At 32.6% G+C, this 20,047-nt stretch overlaps 3 protein-coding genes across 3 annotated transcripts; 1 reads left to right on the top strand and 2 right to left on the bottom strand.

Annotated features, from left to right (window-relative positions):
* Window positions 1–8,133: 8,133 nt before the first annotated feature.
* LOC122603489 (caffeoyl-CoA O-methyltransferase) lies at window positions 8,134–9,306 on the top strand. The gene is made up of 2 exons (XM_043776202.1): window positions 8,134–8,373; window positions 8,489–9,306. The coding sequence occupies exons 1-2, from the start codon at window positions 8,207–8,209 to the stop codon at window positions 9,057–9,059; spliced, it is 738 nt and encodes a 245-aa protein (XP_043632137.1). The 5' UTR covers window positions 8,134–8,206; the 3' UTR covers window positions 9,060–9,306.
* Window positions 9,307–13,657: 4,351 nt separating this feature from the next.
* LOC122606044 (caffeoyl-CoA O-methyltransferase-like) lies at window positions 13,658–14,791 on the bottom strand. The gene is made up of 2 exons (XM_043779008.1): window positions 14,580–14,791; window positions 13,658–14,430 (listed from the first exon to the last, which is right to left on the bottom strand). The coding sequence occupies exons 1-2, from the start codon at window positions 14,741–14,743 to the stop codon at window positions 13,860–13,862; spliced, it is 735 nt and encodes a 244-aa protein (XP_043634943.1). The 5' UTR covers window positions 14,744–14,791; the 3' UTR covers window positions 13,658–13,859.
* Window positions 14,792–15,701: 910 nt separating this feature from the next.
* On the bottom strand, window positions 15,702–16,764 carry LOC122606043 (caffeoyl-CoA O-methyltransferase-like). Its single transcript, XM_043779007.1, has 2 exons — window positions 16,522–16,764; window positions 15,702–16,406 (listed from the first exon to the last, which is right to left on the bottom strand). Exons 1-2 carry the CDS (start codon window positions 16,683–16,685, stop codon window positions 15,836–15,838), a joined length of 735 nt encoding a protein of 244 aa, XP_043634942.1. The 5' UTR covers window positions 16,686–16,764; the 3' UTR covers window positions 15,702–15,835.
* Between the last annotated feature and the right edge of the window lie 3,283 nt (window positions 16,765–20,047).

Raw genomic sequence — 20,047 nt, 5'->3', positions numbered from 1 at the left:
ATATGGTCAAGGGTTTCTTACTACCTAAGTAAGGAACAATATTAACCACTAAAAAAATAACATGTGTTTATAATTAGGTTGACATATTGTACTATATTGTACTTATGACAAATAACTTGTTTATAAAATAGGATATACATATAAAACGGGGATCACAAAAAAAATGACGTCAAATATAATATAATGAGATGGTGGTATTACTTCTCGATAAAACATGTTATTCGATAGTGGTAACCATATAGCCAGTTCAAGAATGTAAAATATATACAAAAAGACATTAAATACAGTAATACACAAATGCATTATGAGAAAATAATGTGATGAAGCTGGCATAGGTGTCAATGACTTGTTAAAGCTAGTAAGGTAGATAATAAAAATCAAAACAATTATACAATAATGTTGGCTTAAAATTGGTGTCATATAGTGATATAGAAGATGAGACTATTAGTTACTAGGAAAAAAAACTTTTAATTTATTTTTTCATATTTGATTTTTTATATTATTGTAAATAAAAATTCATTCCAAATAAATAAATAAGAAAAAAATAGCACCTTACACATAACTAAGGTATGTGCAAAGCATATAAACTTATACAAGTGTAAAAAAATAATAATTTGTTATTCTTTTTAAAATAATGAGTTTTTATTTAAAAAATAAAAAATTAAAAACTACCTGTGCTCACTTTCATACATATATTCCATTTCAAAAAGATTAGTGCTTTCTATCACTAATCTTGCAAAAGAGAAAGCCAATGTTAATTGAAACAAGATTGTTAATGTAGGATTAGTCTACTTGATATTATTTCTTTAAGTAAAACCGATGTTACATACTTACATTATATGCAATGATGTAGTGTTAGAATATATGGTGTATTTGGTTCTAAAAATCTTTCTATTGAAACACAAAAAAGAAAAAAAAAAAAAAATTTTTTTTTGAAAAACCGATTTGAGTTTTGACAACCCGAAAGGACCTCAAATTTAGCGTCAAATTTCAACATTGATGAATGTTGAAGATTGAATATTCGTAATACGTGGCACATCCTTATTGGGGGAAGAAAAAAGATGAGGATACCATGCCCTACAGAAGGTGAGGTGAGATGAGGGACCAGCAGCAAGTGCAACAGCGTATAAAGGTCAGCATCATGGAACGTAACACACGGCAACCACAAACAACCCCCAAAAAAAGCTTTTTCCCGATGTAAAAAAACAATAATCATGATCCATCATCCTACTATACTGTTTGTAATTCTTTGGTCCCCGCTTATGATTGATCTGACGCTCACTATATATTTATGTTGACAGCTTAGTTTAGGTGACTTCATTCTCTGCTGTTTGTATTTAGTTCAATTCAAATCAATGTATGTTTTCTATGTTACAATATCCTTTTGCCTCAAATATAAAGGTGAAAAAAAGGAAATTACACTTACCTCAACTTTTCATAAATCTTATAAAAGAACATTTTAGAAATACTCTTTTGTCTTCCTATTCATCCTTACAACTAAAAAAAAAAAAATTCTAAATTTAAGGAGCTAAATTCATTATTTTATCCATATTTTTATAAAGAAAAACACATCCTACCATTTATAAATTAGAGATTATTAAAAATGAATTGGGATCAGTTTAGGTTAATTTTACTAATAAAGTTTGAGATCTTTACTATTGTGTTAAAATTAAGGGTTAAGATTTGAAAATAATTTTAAAAATCTTGATTATTGGTTTTAATCCAAGAGTAAAAATGTCTTCAATAACTTTAAAGAAACCCTATCAGAGTATCCATTAAAAATAGACAAATGAAAGAATATCTTGTTATTGTTATCTTAGATCATTAACTCTATATGAATAAAGATGTTAGATTTATTTTGTCTAGGGTAATTAAAGATATATTTGTCATGAATTGAAACACATTCCGTTTTTTGGTTTGTGATAGTGTTCACCATGAATCCACACCATTATTATGTGGAATACCGGTCCGTTTATAACCATAAATAACGCTAGTCCCCACTAGACGTGGTCAAAATACCCGATTCCAAAAAAACCGGTCCCAATTATCTAAAAACCGAAATCGAAAATAACCGGTTCCTCAAGAACCGATAAATCCGAACCAATTCCCATTTTTTTTCAAAAAAATGGTTCCTAACCAGTTCATCAGGAACCGGTTTCAAAAATCGGTCAACTGATTTTCTGACTAGCCGTTGGGAGTCGTTAGAAGTAGCCATTTTTGGATCTTTCTGACTCCTAGGAGCTGTTACTAGCCATTTATTTGACCCAGAAATTACGATTTTGCCATTATACAACTTGCATATATGTCTAGCATCATTTTGGATTGTTTTTACACATTCCATCGCTTACAAAAACACAATGTATTCATAAATCTCTTACCAAAATCATTATATTTCTACATATTACATATATATATATACACACACACTATATTATATATATACACACTATATATATAACAAAATATACACTATATTATATATATACACACTATATATATAATATATATCAAGGGGTTGTTTATTGTAAAACAAGTATTAAAGTAAAACAAACAAGATAAAATCTTGACCCTTCGATCATGATAAAATTGATGCACGAAAATTCACAAAACATTGATTCACGGTGATTTTAATGGTGCACGATGATTTTCAGTGAATAAAAACTTATTGTTTTATGTGTTTTACTTTAATACTTGTTTTATTTTACCAAAAACCTATATATCAAATCTCTCACAAAATGGAGCTTAATTCCGCTTCATAAACGCAATCTACCGGTATTGGTTCCACAAGTGAGCCAACGATGGTGGCTATAATAATGGATCATAAAAGAACGGCTCCCGTATTTGAACACTTTCAATTAGTTAAATTGTCGAATGGTGATGTTAAGGCTCGGTGTAATTATTGGCCTAAACGGCTGTTAAATGTATTATTAGTGAGTTTTCAATTTTTTTCAAGTGTTTTTTTGTGAAATAACTTGGAGATTTAGTGTTAGTTCACTAAATATTATCATTATGAAGGTATTTTAGGTCTTAAGGCTCGGTGTGTTAGCAATCAAGGGGGCTAAAATCGATTTACAATGAAAAAAAGACCTTTAACGACCATTAAGTTCTGAAAAACAAAAAAATTAATAATTAGGAACCGATTCCGAAACCGAACCGATCCGGAACCTATATTTTCGGTTCCATCGGCTTGGGTTTTCAAGGCCTAGAACCGCTTCGGTTTTGGTCAAAATCGATTCTTTTTTGGTTGACCCGAACCGGTTCCGGTTCCTGATCCGAACCGGTTCCAACCCAATGCCCACGTATAGTCCATACTCCACACCGTATAGATAGGAATGCTCGTTTATAACCATCGTTAACACTCAGGCTTTGTTTCTTATTTATTTATTTTATTTAATAATTTAGTATTCATATTTACTTAAATTTATGTTTTTTTGTTTTACTTAATTAACAAAAAATAACCACCAATTAATTTTTTTTTTTACTTAATACTTACAAACATTATTTAAAAATCTAGCAACTAATATACTCAACATCTAATGACTAAAAAAAATGACCCGTCATTCTCCAAAATCTATATAACCGAACTTAAGGCATCTTTCATTGAAAATTTATAATTTTCTATTTTAAAAGTTAAATTTTTGAAAAAAGTTGATAGTATTGGGTTGAATAGTATATATCTATCAACACTTTATTTTTGAAAGTGTTGAAAAATATGTAAGATTTTCACTTAGCGTCTCTTAAAATATTTTAACATACACTATCCTTTTACATTAATAATTAAACTACACTATCAATCATTTATTTTTTAAAATATATCTATTAATCTTTTACATCAATTACTTTGACATCTATAATCTACACCACTCGACGCCGCTTTCACTACCAAAAGTCGTCCCCCACCACACACTCGCCGCCACGATCATCACCGCTGCACCGTATTACGTGGATAAGTTGAAAATCCTAACCTTTTTAACAATTTTTTTTCCAAATTAAGTTCCAAAAAAACTTTAGAAAAAACTTTTCATTGAAGTAAATACCTTTATAATAAGTTAAACTTAGTGGATTAATGAGATGATACAATATAAACTTTTAAAGATTTTTTTACCATTGGAGATACTTTTAGAAATTCTCATCAATTTATAAAATATTACTATTAGATTTTCTTTCATTAAACGTTATTATAATAGTTGCGTTACAAGCAAATATAAAAACCAGTATAAAAAGCGAGTATTAAACAATATTCATTCATTCATGTTGGTAGTTGAGTAATTTGATAACAAAAAGATTAGAAGTTGAGTTAATATAATAAGAATTAATATTTGTGTAATATGTTAACGTCGATTGCGACCAAAGGTATCGCGAAGATGCAAATTGATTATTTTTTCTTCCACAAGACAACCAAGAGAATAATGGGCTGCAGGCCTGAAGTCGTGCACTTGTGCCTAAGGGCCCAAACCGAGTTATTTGATTTGAGCCTTAAAAGTGACAATAGTAAAATAATAAGCAGGGAGGAGGACGACATATGAAAATGGCATTGAAGTGCTTCTTATGAAGGTTTGGATTTGAGAAGACCCTGGTTCTAACCCTTAAGGAGGCAAGATTACTTTCCATTAATTGTTTTGTCTTCGTGCGAATTAATAGAGAGTTTTCTTAAGTATTGGGTGTGGAACTGGCCGGTGTATGTGGGGTACTCTAGTGTGATCATGGTTAAAACAACATACTTTAGATCCCATTCAAAAGAAGTTGCGTTTCAAAAAAAAATAAAAAAATTTGTTCATTATGTATAAATTATTAATTCTTCCATTTTAAAAGAAAAACCTTAATAAACCTTAATTTTAATTTGAAGGCGTGTAATTAGTTGTATGGAAAGCAACCAGTCATGGGAAGGTTGACACATGAACATCAAGAACTTTGTCCGGAACGTTCACCTACAACCAGGCACCTACCCGGCCTAATAACTTATTCGTCGTACTTGTCACAATATATACACACAAGCAAATAAAGTTATAAACTATGAAACATGAAGAATAACTTAAGGTTTACGGCATACAAATGTACTCACCTATGACCAAATGGTTATGTAATGTAGTGACCTATTCATGTGGCTATATAATGTATGCACTTATGTTTTATTGGCTATACTATGTAAAATATGTACAGATTTTTCATAGTATAGCAAAAAAAAAAATACATAGGTTTTTACATTGATTGACCCAAATAAAAAGAACCTTACATAGTATAGCTAAGAAAACATAGGTGCATACATTACATAGCTACCTGAATCGGTCACTATATTACATAAACATTTAGTCATAGGTGGTTACATTCGTATGCCATTATCTTTTTTTTTTTTAAATCATTTTGATAGAAAAAGTCGTATCAACGTGCTGTCATGACGTACTCTAAAACCATTTTCTTTCTTACTGAGATATTTTCTCAAGTTTACAAACGTATATTTCGTATCATGATTCATGAATTAGCTAGGAGATCCAAAATGTCTTACTACAAAACAACAAAGTGAAAGAAATTTCAAACCAATTCGAATTCGAGAAACGTTTAGTTTTGGATGGAAAGGGTAGTCGTATAATCGTATTCCAATGGACCATATATATATAGGATTTTTGTACAAGTCCACGGATATTGTACGTCTAACACAAATAGAATATTTTAGTTTGTGATGACATCATAAGCATATCATCCTTTCCATCACATTGACATATTGAATTTTCGTTGGAGCATTCTCAACGAACAATCTGTTTAATTGTAACAAATACCACATCGGGATCCCACTATTGTCCGTTAACTAAGAAGCCCATGTGTCTGTGTAGTGTGGTAGTGACCACAACGTACGTGAAAGGGAAGCGTGAAGCTACTAATAACATTTAGGGATTATGACTTGGGAATGTAACTAACTATGCTAAAATGTTTATGTTATGTAACTAACTATAAAAAAGTTTATGTAATGTAACAAACTACCTGTTTTCGTCTATAGTATGTATAGGATTACCGGTTGAATACGTAGTCGGTCACCATTATGACCTATGAATGTAACTAACTATGCTAAAATGTTTATGTTATGTAACTAACTACAAAAGCGTTTATGTAATGTAACAAACTAATTGTTTTCGTCTATAGTATGTAAATTACTGGTTACCATTGAAAAGTAACCGGTTGTGCTTATGGAGATAGCAGATTCCGACGACACCAGCAAAATCAGTATCTATACACCATCACCACCACCGACAAATCTGTATCTATACACCACCGACAGAAATCTATATTTCTTTTTGTTCTTTTTTTTTCTCAGACCACCATCCAAACCTTGCAACTATCTAAACCCTGGCCGGAGATTAAACCCACAAGAAGTGAAAGGAGATTGAACCCTGTCGGAGCTTCATTTACCCCTTTTAAGAAGACTCGACCCCATCAGTTCTTGCTTTAAAAAAGAAAAAAAATGATGCTACAAGTATACCGAGATTGATTGATCCATATAGATATGGAATCGATGGAATTTCTTTAGATATTAATATGAACAGATCCATTTTCTTTAGAATATATATATATATATATATATATATATATGTATGTATGTATGTATGTATAGATGTGTAGGACAGATTGTTGCTCCGCCATCTCCACCACCACCGTTGCACAGATCGAGATGGTGACATGGAAGTTTAATTTCCGGCTGCTCCACCACCGATCTTTCAACTATCCCCATCGCTTTCGTCACCATCTATATGCAGATCTATGAACTCACCTTAGTTTCTAAGTTTTTGTTTAAACATTGATTCTTCATATTTGTGATATTTAAGCACCATGAAGCAGATGCATACGGGTGGACGTCAAATTTGAAAGACTTGTGTGTGCTTGTTAGTGTGTCTGTAAGAAGGAGAGAGAGAGAGAGAGAGAGAGAGAGAGAGAGAGAAAGAGAGAGAGAGAGAGAGAGAGAGAAAGAGAGAGAGAGAGAGACAAGTTTATGTAATAATTTGTTGTATCTTCATTAGTAGGTGAAGAATAGAAAGATGAGACAAATGTGTGTTTTGATTTTGTAACTTGTTGATGTTTTTAATTGGATCTGTGTTTTTTTTAGAATTGGGTCTGGTTGAATAGTAAGTCAACAACGCCGGAATCTGCTGCTATACATACTATAGACAAAAACAGGTAGTTTGTTACATTATATAAACGTTTTTGTAGTTAGTTACATAACATAAATATTTTGGCATAGTTAGTTATATTCACAGGTCATAATCCTAAGCACAACCGGTTACTTTCCAATGTTAACCGGTAATTTACATACTATAGACGAAAATAGGTAGTATGTTACATTACATAAATGTTTTTTGTAGTTAGTTACATAACATAAACATTTTAGCATAGTTAGTTCTATTCGCAGGTCATAATCCCTAAAATTTATATGTATTCTGAAGTTTATTTTTTCAGTATGATTATTGTTGAATTTTCTTTTTTCTATTTATTTTTTCCCCTCTTAGCTAGTTTAACAAGTCTCTTCTAATCTCATTTAATTATAAAGTCCTCATTTTTCAAGAGATTATGTTTGTACGTAGTACTATATAGTTTTGTATCTTAAGAATGTTTTTTGGCTTCTTTCAAATGTACCAATTAATTAATCAAATATGGATTCATACAAATGTTATCAATCATAGAAGGACTAAAATTAACTAAAAGATATGCCAACAAGGTACATAGTACTACATACAACTGATAAATGTTCGGGACTACGAGGATGCATGCTTCTTTGGTTTTTACTCACATGTCTAAGTTTGACTCTTTGGGTAAATAAGTCTCTAAAATTTTTTAAACTCTTTGGTTGGATTCTGTATATATCCCCCAAGGATCAAAATTGAACGTTAAAAAAAAACATAAAAATAAAGATATAAATGTAAAATAGGCTTTTATTTCACCAACCACAAGTTGCTTTTGGAGATTTGTGAAGGAAAGAGCTCACCAACTACAGGTTCCAAAATGGTTGGCTAAGTCAACTATCTTACAACGACTACTCAAGTCTTACCAACCGCACTCACCTACGTTCACCCGGACCACTACTATGTCTATGCCCACTCACTATATATATTCCAATGCACTTCTTCTTCCATTTCAGGTTCACTTTTACATACAAGTTAACCTTCTATCGGAAAACTAACATAAAAAACACCCTTCATTTCACCCAACATTAATCAACAAAATGGCGTCAACAACGGGAGAAACTCAACCCGCGAAACACCAAGAAGTTGGCCACAAGAGTCTCCTTCAAAGCGACGCGCTTTACCAATACATTCTTGAAACCAGCGTTTACCCGAGAGAGCCCGAATCCATGAAAGAGCTACGCGAGGTCACTGCTAAACACCCTTGGTAAGTATACTCCCTTCTTGTATGCACACTACAATAATGAAGTTATATCAATGTAATTAAGTAGACATTTTCCTAATGTTTTTTTACTAATATTTGTTATATGAAATTTATATAGGAATCTCATGACCACATCCGCGGACGAAGGACAGTTTTTGAACATGCTTCTTAAGCTCATAAACGCTAAGAACACGATGGAGATCGGTGTATACACCGGTTATTCCCTTCTTTCTACCGCTCTTGCTCTCCCAGAAGATGGCAAGATATTGGCTTTAGACATAAACCGTGAAAATTACGAAATTGGTCTTCCGATTATTGAGAAAGCTGGCGTAGCTCACAAGATCGACTTCAGAGAGGGCCCTGCTCTGCCCCTTCTTGACCAAATGGTGGACGATGTCAAGTTCCATGGATCATTTGATTTTATTTTTGTGGATGCTGACAAAGACAACTACCTTAACTACCACAAGAGATTAATTGATCTTGTCAAAATCGGGGGAGTCATTGGTTACGATAACACCCTTTGGAACGGGTCGTTGGTCGCCCCTGCTGATGCACCCCTCAGGAAGTATGTCAGGTATTACCGAGATTTCGTGTTAGAGCTTAACAAAGCGTTGGCTGTTGATCCAAGAGTCGAGATTTGTCAGCTTCCAGTCGGTGATGGAATTACCTTGTGCCGTCGTATAAGTTAATTATGTACTCGGTCGTATAAGGAACCATTTAACCGAAACATGAAGCTGTTGCAAGATGCACCGTGAACTACTCTAATCGATTGATGTTGTTTGACATTTTCATTCTCCTTAAAAGCTTGTTCTTTTGTTGATCATCGTTTCATAATTTGGGTTGTTGTATTTATATGATCGTTTCATCATATGTACATCATTTTCATGTATGTTGACAAATATTCTACAAGATGAACAATATATCAATTCATAAAAATATGCCTATTTCCTATTATTTCTTATTACTTGATTAAATGTGTTATATTTTGATATAAAAAAAATTGTATGGTGTGGTTATTATTATGGATACGGTGTGGTTGATGGATGGTTATGGAATGATGTTAATGTGGCGCTTATGTGTCACACCACCTAGTGTGATGGCGTGAACCATTACGAATACTATAAACCACTCAAAACTAATACAGTATAAACAAAATACAAATAGATATAATTAAAAGAAATATATAAAATTAAAAGTTCATAAACAACCAAAAAATAGTATTATAAGTCTACACGTCATCATGAAAATAGTTAAAAAATCTTTTCAAAATAATTAATAATTTTAAAAAACTGGTTAAACATGGAGAAAAAAAGAAATCGTCTGGTTAAATGCAATGACGGCTCGATTTGAAGATTCGGGTCTAAAACTCAAATTTGGTTTTAGTTGAGTTGAGCGGATATAGGAGATACTGAGATAGAAATCAACCAAAAGCTATTCAAGGATTATTTACTTTATTAAATATTTATTTTAATCTTGTCTCGGATGTATTTAATTTCTACCTCTTTATTTATTTTATCTCGTTTATATGTGTTTTTCTGTGAAAAGAAATATTAATGTAAATAATTAAGTAAATTCATTGAAAAAAATCTTTTAGGAGAAAGATCAATGAAACAATGATCTGTTCCATTACAATTTTTGTCATAGAAGATGCATTAATATCTCCAATTCATGCAAACCTTTTAAAATATTTGAATCTTTTATATTATTCAAAGGATTTTTTACAATAAGTCTTTGATGATGAAGATTTATACCCTATCACAATCTATGCTATATTAGTTTGGGTTTTAATGACTTATTATTGTATTGTAACACTAAAATAATGGTATTGGAGTATTTATACAGTTGAAAAAAGTCATCTTCTCATTCAAGAGGTCTTGTGTTTAAACTTTGGAAAGGACATAAAAAATCCTTTTATAAAGGCTTGGCTTGGGTATACCCAGGTTCAACTCTGAAGGGGCAATGTTTACCCCTATAAATATCGCCATGTCTTCAAGCGGATTTGTAAGAGGTTTCCCCCACGTACCGGGTATTTGAAATATACATTTCCACTTCGAGAGAGCTCTCTATAGCGGACTCTGTTAAGACAAAGTATGCTAGACCTTCTGCTGTCGAATCACGACACGAAGTTTCCAGCAAAATTCACTTTTAAAAAAAAGTACTTATATAGTCTAAAGTTCGTGTAAGAACCATTTAATTTGAAAAAAAATCATGAAAATACTAATATTATAAATTTATGTTCTTATGTGGATAGTATATATAAACAAACTCATGCATATATGAATACATCAAGTTACACCTATAGTTTTCCAATAAATCTTACCCCACACACATATATATATATATATATATATATATATATATATATATATATATATATATATATATCAGATAATAAAATGTAATTGGCTATTTTTAGCAAGTGAAGTTTAGTTTAACTAATGGATGCAGCTATGATTTTTCTCTATCGGTTTTGGATTCGACTTTTTAGAATAACGTACAAATCTGTGGTTTTTTTTCTCGAACCACCTATTATGGATAATGGTTTTTATCTTGTATTCTAAAGTACGTTCATGGCTTCACCATTGTATGGTAAGGTTTTCTCCGTAACTGTTCAAAAAAAAAATTAACTATTCATCTTGAAGTGTCTAAATGCATGTGATTTAGTATAATCAGTTTGTTTTGAGTTAGCGAGCTTATAATCATATCATAACTCTGGATGAATATGTTATACCAAACCATTTTATAGCATATGATACGTTTATTATAAGCTGTGGTATATTTATCAAATCCTTTTGAGTTATCTATTGAAATTTGTAGATTGGTGAGAATACGCTGATTCTTCTTCTTGTTACCCTTTGGGCACCAATCATTTCGTCCGCTAGAAATAGCTCCAGCAACTCGATCCCATGTGTCAGTGAGATGTTTAATGTCTTACTCTAACATGAGACTTCTTATCTATCTAAAGTCCCTAGTGGGCCCATGATCGAACTGATGAACATTTACCAAAAGAGAAAACCAATTACAACAAACATTTACAAATTGATGTGACAAATTAAGTGAACTAATAACATGTAAAGACATTTTTTGTTTCTTCATTCTCTCCCTTTATTTCATTGGTCATGCATGGATTGTATAAATTTGTTTATAAATAATTTGTCATTATAGCATTGTTCTTTGTCGAAAAGGTGCTAGTTAAGTTATAGCCTAATAGTGTGCCATTGCTGGACGTTGATTCATCATCAAGTTAAGTTTAACACTAAGGGATTTCTGAATATGGTAAGTTTTATAAGTGTCCATTAATTAAATATATAATGTAGTGCTTGTTTTAATTAATCTAGATTACTTATTTTTATGTAGATACAACTATACAAGCTATTTTTCTAATAAAAAACATATGCTAGCTAGTTTGTACAGATAAACATAATACGCGTAATTACAACATGGTATTTGACCAGTATATAAAAGTAGAATTAATAAAAGGATAAAAGTATAATGAAATAATAGTGATGATGTGATAAACCAACTCCTCTTTTCCACTATGGTTGGCCAAGTCAGCCTTCCCGGCAATTTAGTGATCATACATAAACTAATATGTCAATGTTGATGATAGGGAATCTAATGATAATCACATATATATTGCATTTAAGTTGTTAATTAACCTGTTAAAATGAAACAAGCTAGTGAGTTTTACCTAATATGATGAAGTCCACCGGCATGGTAGCTAGCTTTCCACAATGGTCGTTGACCAGCATATCTAGTCAACGTCTACTGAAAGCTCAAGTCTGACCAACCTCACTCACGTACATGCACCAACCCACAACCTTATTCCTTTTACTACATTTTTACATACATACACTATATATTTGAATAAAACAGACTTGCAAGACAGTTTGACTCAACCAAACCCAACCCTTTATGGTTGTGATTAGAATTCTCTTAAAGCTACGGATTTTTATTGGTACAGTTACTACACCTGCTAGCCCCTGAAATATTTTGACCTTTAGTAGCAATAGTTAACCCCTTTTTTTAATGACTTACCATCTTACCCAACCCACCCATTTCGCAACTTAACCCTTTTAGTACTAGTATCCCAGTAAACTATTTAATGAGATCTTCTAAGTTCTAACAGGGAATGAAATGAGTGGAAATTAATGGCTATCGAACAGTACTCGATCCCGTGACACAATGACTCTCAAAAACATGAAGCAAGGTGTTTACATGGCTATAAAACCTTATAGCCACTTATCATCACAACAGGATTTGTGTAATCCGCACTTATTTATGAGTTCCCTAAGCAAACATCCAAGACCCTCAACGCGGTGTCTCAAAATATATATGTAAGTAATCTTGGCCCAGGTAGGTATATTTCCATGTATAACTCCAACAACTTATTATTGCAAACTTCAAATGAACAAACATTTAAAGCACCGGCCATTTCCTATAGAGAGAATTAAAATGCTTGTAAAATATTAAGGTTTTGGATAGATATGACAGCATTAAGATAGTAATGGGAAGTTGAAGTCATCGTGGGGGATACACAACATAATAAAATGGTTCCATTCCTCTCTGTATGTGGTTTTTCATTCATTACGCGCAACGAAAGAAATACTAACATTTATCGGAAGCTAGAGTTTTTTCGTTCACAATACACTGATACATTTAGCCAAACTCCCCAGCTCTATTATTCTTTATGTTAGAAATTGATTCCTGGTTGCAAATACTTGTCTTGTTTTTCTACAAGTATTTCATTACCAACATTCTGACAAAGTGTTAATTCATGAAGAAAAGAGTTGAACTGAGAGTTTCTTGATCATGTGAGTCAGGATTTCAATAAGGCACAGTTGGATGTGGAATCAAAACACTTGACATTGTGGAAGCCTCGAGCCCCTAGAGGCCTAGACTATAATGATGATGTCATGTTGCTTACTTTTCTGGAATGTGCATTATACATGTGTTATGTAAAAGGAAAGGAAATTAAATGTCGTCTTCTACGGGTTTTGGGCCACCTCGACGGTGAGGTTAATATGTAGACAGATCTTACCTCTACCAAGGTAGAGAGACTGCTCCAGGTTCTACCTAAATGATAGAAAAGGACCTCTAGCCTTTGCATGAGATAAGGATTGAACCTTTGACCCTATCTCCAGAGGCCAGTGTGTTTACCACATATCCAAATCAAGCTGCTTCTATGCATGTGTTATGTGATAATAAATATAACTAAACAAAGAAAAGACTAACATTCGTAATTAGCCAAGTTTGTGTTTGTAAATTAGTAAATTGTTTGTAGATGTCCATTTCTATGGATGAAAATGATATACATACATAAATATTTGGATTGGAAAATAGCAAAGAACAATTAAAATGATCAATTTAAAGAAAAAAAAAATTGGAATTCAAGAATGATTTTTTCACCATCTTGAAATAGTATACGGATCATGGGCATGATTATATCGTAAAGATATGTGTGTCTTCAGTTGGTTCGTCAGAAGTCATTAGACTACACGACGGCACAAAGTGATTCCATCACCGACCGGAAGTTGACAAATCTCGACTCTTGGGTCAACAGCCAATGCTTTGTTGAGCTCTAGCACGAAATCCCTGTAATACCTGACATACTTCCTGAGGGGTGCATCAGCAGGGGCGACCAACGACCCGTTCCAAAGGGTGTTATCGTAGCCAATGACTCCCCCGATTTTGACAAGATCAATTAGTCTCTTGTGGTAGTTAAGGTAGTTGTCTTTGTCAGCATCCACAAAAATAAAATCAAATGATCCATGGAACTTGACATCGTCCACCATTTGGTCAAGAAGGGGCAGAGCAGGGCCTTCTCTGAAGTCAATCTTATGGGCTACACCGGCTTTCTCAATAATTGGAAGTCCAATTTTGTAGTTCTCACGGTTTATGTCCAAAGCCAATATCTTGCCATCTTCTGGGAGAGCAAGAGCTGTGGAAAGAAGGGAATAACCGGTGTATACACCGATCTCCATGGTGTTCTTAGCGTTTATGAGCTTAAGAAGCATGTTCAAAAACTGTCCTTCATCAGCTGATGTTGTCATGAGATTCCTACATTTAATTAAAAAAAGTGACATGTTTAGAAATCGAAATAAATTGTATTCTACGTACTTTTGAGTTATGCCTACACAATTCAAACGAAATAAAATGTTGTACTATTACAAAAATTAGGTAGTTGAGAGATAGAAGCATTAGTTTACCAAGGATGTTTAGCAGTGACCTCACGTAGCTCTTTCATGGATTCGGGCTCTCTCGGGTAAACGCTGGTTTCAAGAATGTATTGGTAAAGCGCGTCGCTTTGAAGGAGACTCTTGTGGCCAACTTCTTGGTGTTTCGCGGGTTGAGCTTCTCCAATTGCTGCCATACTGATGAATCTTTAATGTTTGTATGTGTGTGTAAAATGTTGGATGGGTTGATGTTGGTAGAAGTGAACCTGAAATGGAAGGAAATGGTGCACCAGAATATATACATACGACCAAGGAGTATAATGGGCTTAATAGGACTATTGAGGAAGGTGGCGAGTTGGTGTGGGCGCGGTTGGTCAGACTAGACTTGAGAGTTCAATATAGACGTTGACTTGGTCAACTGGCCAACTTAAGTGGAAAACAAGAGAGTTGGTAACACTAATTTTTTAAACGTCAGTGCTAAAATTAATTAAAAACCAACTGGGTTGGATCATTGGTTGGAGCTTATGCCTCTGAAAACAGAGGTCATGGGTTCGATCCTCATGCCCAGTAAGGCTGAAGGTCCTTTTCTACCTATGGTAGAACCTGGAAGCAGCCTCTTTACCTTTGGTAGGGGTAAGGCTGTCTACATATCAACCTCCTCCATACAGGTATTGGGACCCAAAACCCGTAAAAGACGGCATTAAGAGTTACTTTATTTTTTTTTTGGGCTAAAACTAATTAAATTAGCAGATTAATTAGATATATGAAATATTAAAATGTGATGTTGGCATATGTTTTGTTAGCTAGTATTGTATACCTTTTGTAGAACGGCCACAACGGGTTGGATTGGGTCAAACGGCCATATATGCAAAGTCTATTTTAGTATTTAACTCATAAATTATACTCGTAAAGTCGTACGAGTAATATTTATACATAATGTTGTAACCCTTTGTCCCCAAATATAAAGAAAAGACACCCAAAGTTATCCAAATTGAACGTCAATGTGTTGGGATTTGTCATCTCTGGTTGATAAGTTGGCTCGTCGGTCGCCAAAAATTAGCTACAAACATACCTATGTTGAGTCATTTAAATTATTGTTCTAATCACTTGTTTTATATGGATATGATAAAACTTTACACTATTGATAATACCGTATTACAGAAATACAATGAGATTCAATTCAAATAAAACTTTGTAGAAAGAACATTAAACAAATGATTGCTAAACAACTTTAGACGTACCCTATGGAACATCAAAGAATTGTTGTGTTAATAATCTTATAACCATTATTAGCTTATACGACGGCACAAGGTAATTCCATCACCGACTGGAAGCTGACAAATCTCGACTCTTGGATCAACAGCCAACGCTTTGTTAAGCTCTAACACGAAATCTCGGTAATACCTGACATACTTCCTGAGGGGTGCATCAGCAGGGGCGACCAACGACCCGTTCCAAAGGGTGTTATCGTAACCAATGACTCCCCCGATTTTGACAAGGTCAATTAATCTCTTGTGGTAGTTAAGGTAGTTGTCTTTGTCAGCATCCACAAAAATAAAATCAAATGATCCATGGAACTTGACATCGTCCACCATTTGGTCAAGAAGGGGCAGAGCAGGGCCCTCTCTGAAGTCGATCTTGTGAGCTACGCCAGCTTTCTCAATAATCGGAAGACCAATTTCGTAATTTTCACGGTTTATGTCTAAAGCCAATATCTTGCCATCTTCTGGGAGAGCAAGAGCGGTAGAAAGAAGGGAATAACCGGTGTATACACCGATCTCCATCGTGTTCTTAGCGTTTATGAGCTTAAGAAGCATGTTCAAAAACTGTCCTTCGTCCGCGGATGTGGTCATGAGATTCCTATATAAATTTCATATAACAAATATTAGTAAAAAAACATTAGGAAAATGTCTACTTAATTACATTGATATAACTTCATTATTGTAGTGTGCATACAAGAAGGGAGTATACTTACCAAGGGTGTTTAGCAGTGACCTCGCGTAGCTCTTTCATGGATTCGGGCTCTCTCGGGTAAACGCTGGTTTCAAGAATGTATTGGTAAAGCGCGTCGCTTTGAAGGAGACTCTTGTGGCCAACTTCTTGGTGTTTCGCGGGTTGAGTTTCTCCGATTGTTGCCATTGTATCGATTAAATTAATAATGTAGTATGTGTCTTTGAAAGTATGAAATGTGAGGTTATTGTGATGTGGTAAGACAATTAGCTAGTGAACCTGAATTGAAACAAAGGGGTGCAGTCTGCTTCTTATAGAGATGGGAGTTGGTCAAGTTAGAGTAAAGGAAGGTGGTGTGTTGGTGCGGTTGGTTAAGTTAATTTTGGAGTGGCTTATTTGACTTGGCCAGCCATAGTAGACAACATGCATACATATATGTGCAAAGATTATGTAAGTTATTAATTTAATTTTTATTTTATAAAGCATATTATTCCAATTTTATTACTATTATTATAGTTAAATAGATTAAATTAGATTAGATGTTATAGCCCTGTTTTACAAAGTTGATTGTCCTTTCATTGATACTTCGTCAATAATTAATGAATATTTGAAGTATTCAAATTCAAATTATATTATATCCTTTTATAAAAGGAAATAGTTGTGAACAGTAATCACTAAGGTTAAAAATAAATACTAGATTTAGCAAATTTTAAATAAAAATATGATTAGAAGAAGTGGTTCAAGCTTTCTCAATACTACAATAAGTATCCGCATATTGCGGCGGTGAGATGGTGAGGGTGATGGGTCATAGAGTGTGATAGGTCATAGAAAGTAATATGTCATAGAGTATCATAGCCAAATGGCTTAGTCGTACAGGCTCCGCCATCAGATTTAAAAAATTGGTCGAAAGTATATCGAATGACATCTCTAATGAAAGGGCATGAAATTTTAAGAACATCCATATAATTTTTATAATTTATCGATGTACGTTTTTGAGATAAAAGATTATAAAAGAATTAGAAGAAAACAATGATTTGTGGAGGAAATAAAAAGTTGTAAGCATTGATGTATAGTACATCATTTATTATCATGTGTATATTATTGAAATTGAAAGTTGAAACTTTATTTACTTTATAATATAAAAAATATAGTATAGATATAGATATAGAAGTATAGATATATAAGGAGTCTTGAGTTAGACTCCATCTCCAATTTTTTTTATTAATTTTTTTTTACTTTGAAATTTTACATTTCAAACTCTTAAAAAGATTTACAACTTTACTATAAAAAATATTTAATTTCAAACAATTCATCTCTCTGGCATTTGTTTTTACATTTTGTTTGTTTTGTTTTTTGTTTTAGTTTACAATTTTATAATTTTTTTTTTAGTTTTATGTTTGATTACATTTTTTGCTTTCTATAACAATTTTGTTTCTTTTAAAACTTTTGGTTTATTTTAATTTTAAAGTTCTTTTTTGTAACATTTATTTTTTCATATTTTTTTCTTTTAGTATTTTTTTTTGCAATTTTTTCAATTTTATTTATGGATGTTTTTGGTAATGATTTTTCTCAATGTAAATTTTGAGAGTAAACATAAACATGGTGGTGTGGTATGATATTGTCTTTAAAAATGAAAACATGCAACCGCGCTTTCTTTTAATATTATGTATACGAAACTCCATGAGAATGACACATTTACGATGTTATGTTTGTGTATTGTATTTAAAAAAGAAAACGAATAAAAACAATAATTACAGGACATGCGAACTACCTAGTTAGAGTTATGTCTATTCCAATGAGAAAACGCTTAACTTTCACCAAATTAAAAATAAAACATTAATATATAATAGTACTAGAATTTAAGTAGTAGTATATACCGACTTACAAATGGCAAACAAGCTCATTATATGATTCTGATCGCCGCGCCAAACAAATATTACAAATTGAATTGTGTAACAATAGTCCAAAACACTATAGAAAATACAAGCATAATATAATCGAAATTTAATCTGGATATGTTTGTGTAGTAAAATCAATATGATATGTATTCACGATAGTTCTACTATCACCGCACACGCACAATACAGCGGCGGTGACGGCGACCGGTGGTGATGGCGGCGATTGATAGTAGTGGTGGTGATAACGACGTCGAATTACGTAGATAATTGATGTAAAAGTAATTTATATAAAAAGTTAATGAAGATATTTTAAAAAATAAAAAATGTAATTTAATATATTGGTAACAAGGGGTGTGTAATCTTTATAAAATACTGAGTAGTATGTATACTTTTAGAGTTATTAAAGTTGATTTTATTTTATTTATTATTTCACATTATCATTTATTGTTATGTTGACTTTTTATTATCTATAATAATAATAAATTAAGGTATTTTTTTTTGAACGACATTTTATTCTACTCCTAAATTACATGTATGCCTGGAAATCAGGACTTTTGAAAAACTCCTATTAATCCATTCTCACAAATGTGAGAAATGAGACTCGAACCCAGGTGGATCCTTTCAAAGTCAAAGACCTTACCAAAAGGTATTAAAATTATGTTTTGTCTACGCTTTTACTACTTAATTAATATTGCACTAATTTGAGTAGGGTATTAATGCAAGAGTAATTTGAAAATTTAAAGCATTCCTCCTTATATTTTACAAAGGGAACCCACACAAGGTAGCGGCGTTGACCACGAGAGTATAGTGGTGGCGTTAAATAATGTAGTTTATTGATGTAAAAAAAGGTTGTGTAATTATTTTAGAGATTAAGGGATAAATTTTATGTATATGGTATTAGGAGGATTTTTAGGCTATTTTTTTAGTATGATTGATCATTTCTTTTTTATAAATTATTTCGTTAAAAGTATTTTTGGAAGATTATTTAAGAAGGTAGGTGGGGAAGGAATAAGAGAGTATTGTTTTAGACTTTTAGGTAGAATGGTTCATTATTTGAGAAGATGAGAGGAGGTAGTTTACTATGAGTAAAGATAAAGATAATTTCATATGGAAATTGAAATTTTAAATGTGGTTCTTTTAGTTAGGATGAGACTCGGAATTGCACTTGGATAATGTCAACTGATCTATAAACATTTGATGATGTACGTGAGAAAGCACAAATAGATTAATCATTTAGTTCTCTGATCACGTCAAGAATCTTGCCGTAACATACAATAATTAATTAAAATAGTTATTAGGTCATCTCAAGAAACATGCCTTCTGTGTTACGAGCAACCATAGTAACCGGATTCACGGAAGACCTGCGAATTTCGTTTTTGTTCGACGATCCAATTTGCGATATGATTTGCGTACCGAATCGCGAAACAAAGACAAAAAAACACTGAACTGTTAGATGGTGATGAATTGGGTTCGGTTAATTGTGTTTGAGTTCAAAGATTTTTGGTTTAACTAGTAATTAAACTTTGCAATTATCAACATATATAAATACATTAAATGCATGTCAAAAGAGATGAGAATTAAGACAAAAGGTTGGGTAATTTTGAAGTATTTGTTTTTTTTCTTTATATAGTTGATTTAAAAATCTAAGTTTAA

Source organism: Erigeron canadensis, chromosome 6, assembly GCF_010389155.1.
Source record: "Erigeron canadensis isolate Cc75 chromosome 6, C_canadensis_v1, whole genome shotgun sequence".
Lineage (NCBI taxonomy): Eukaryota > Viridiplantae > Streptophyta > Magnoliopsida > Asterales > Asteraceae > Erigeron > Erigeron canadensis.
This window is presented reverse-complemented; position numbering and strand designations above follow the sequence as displayed.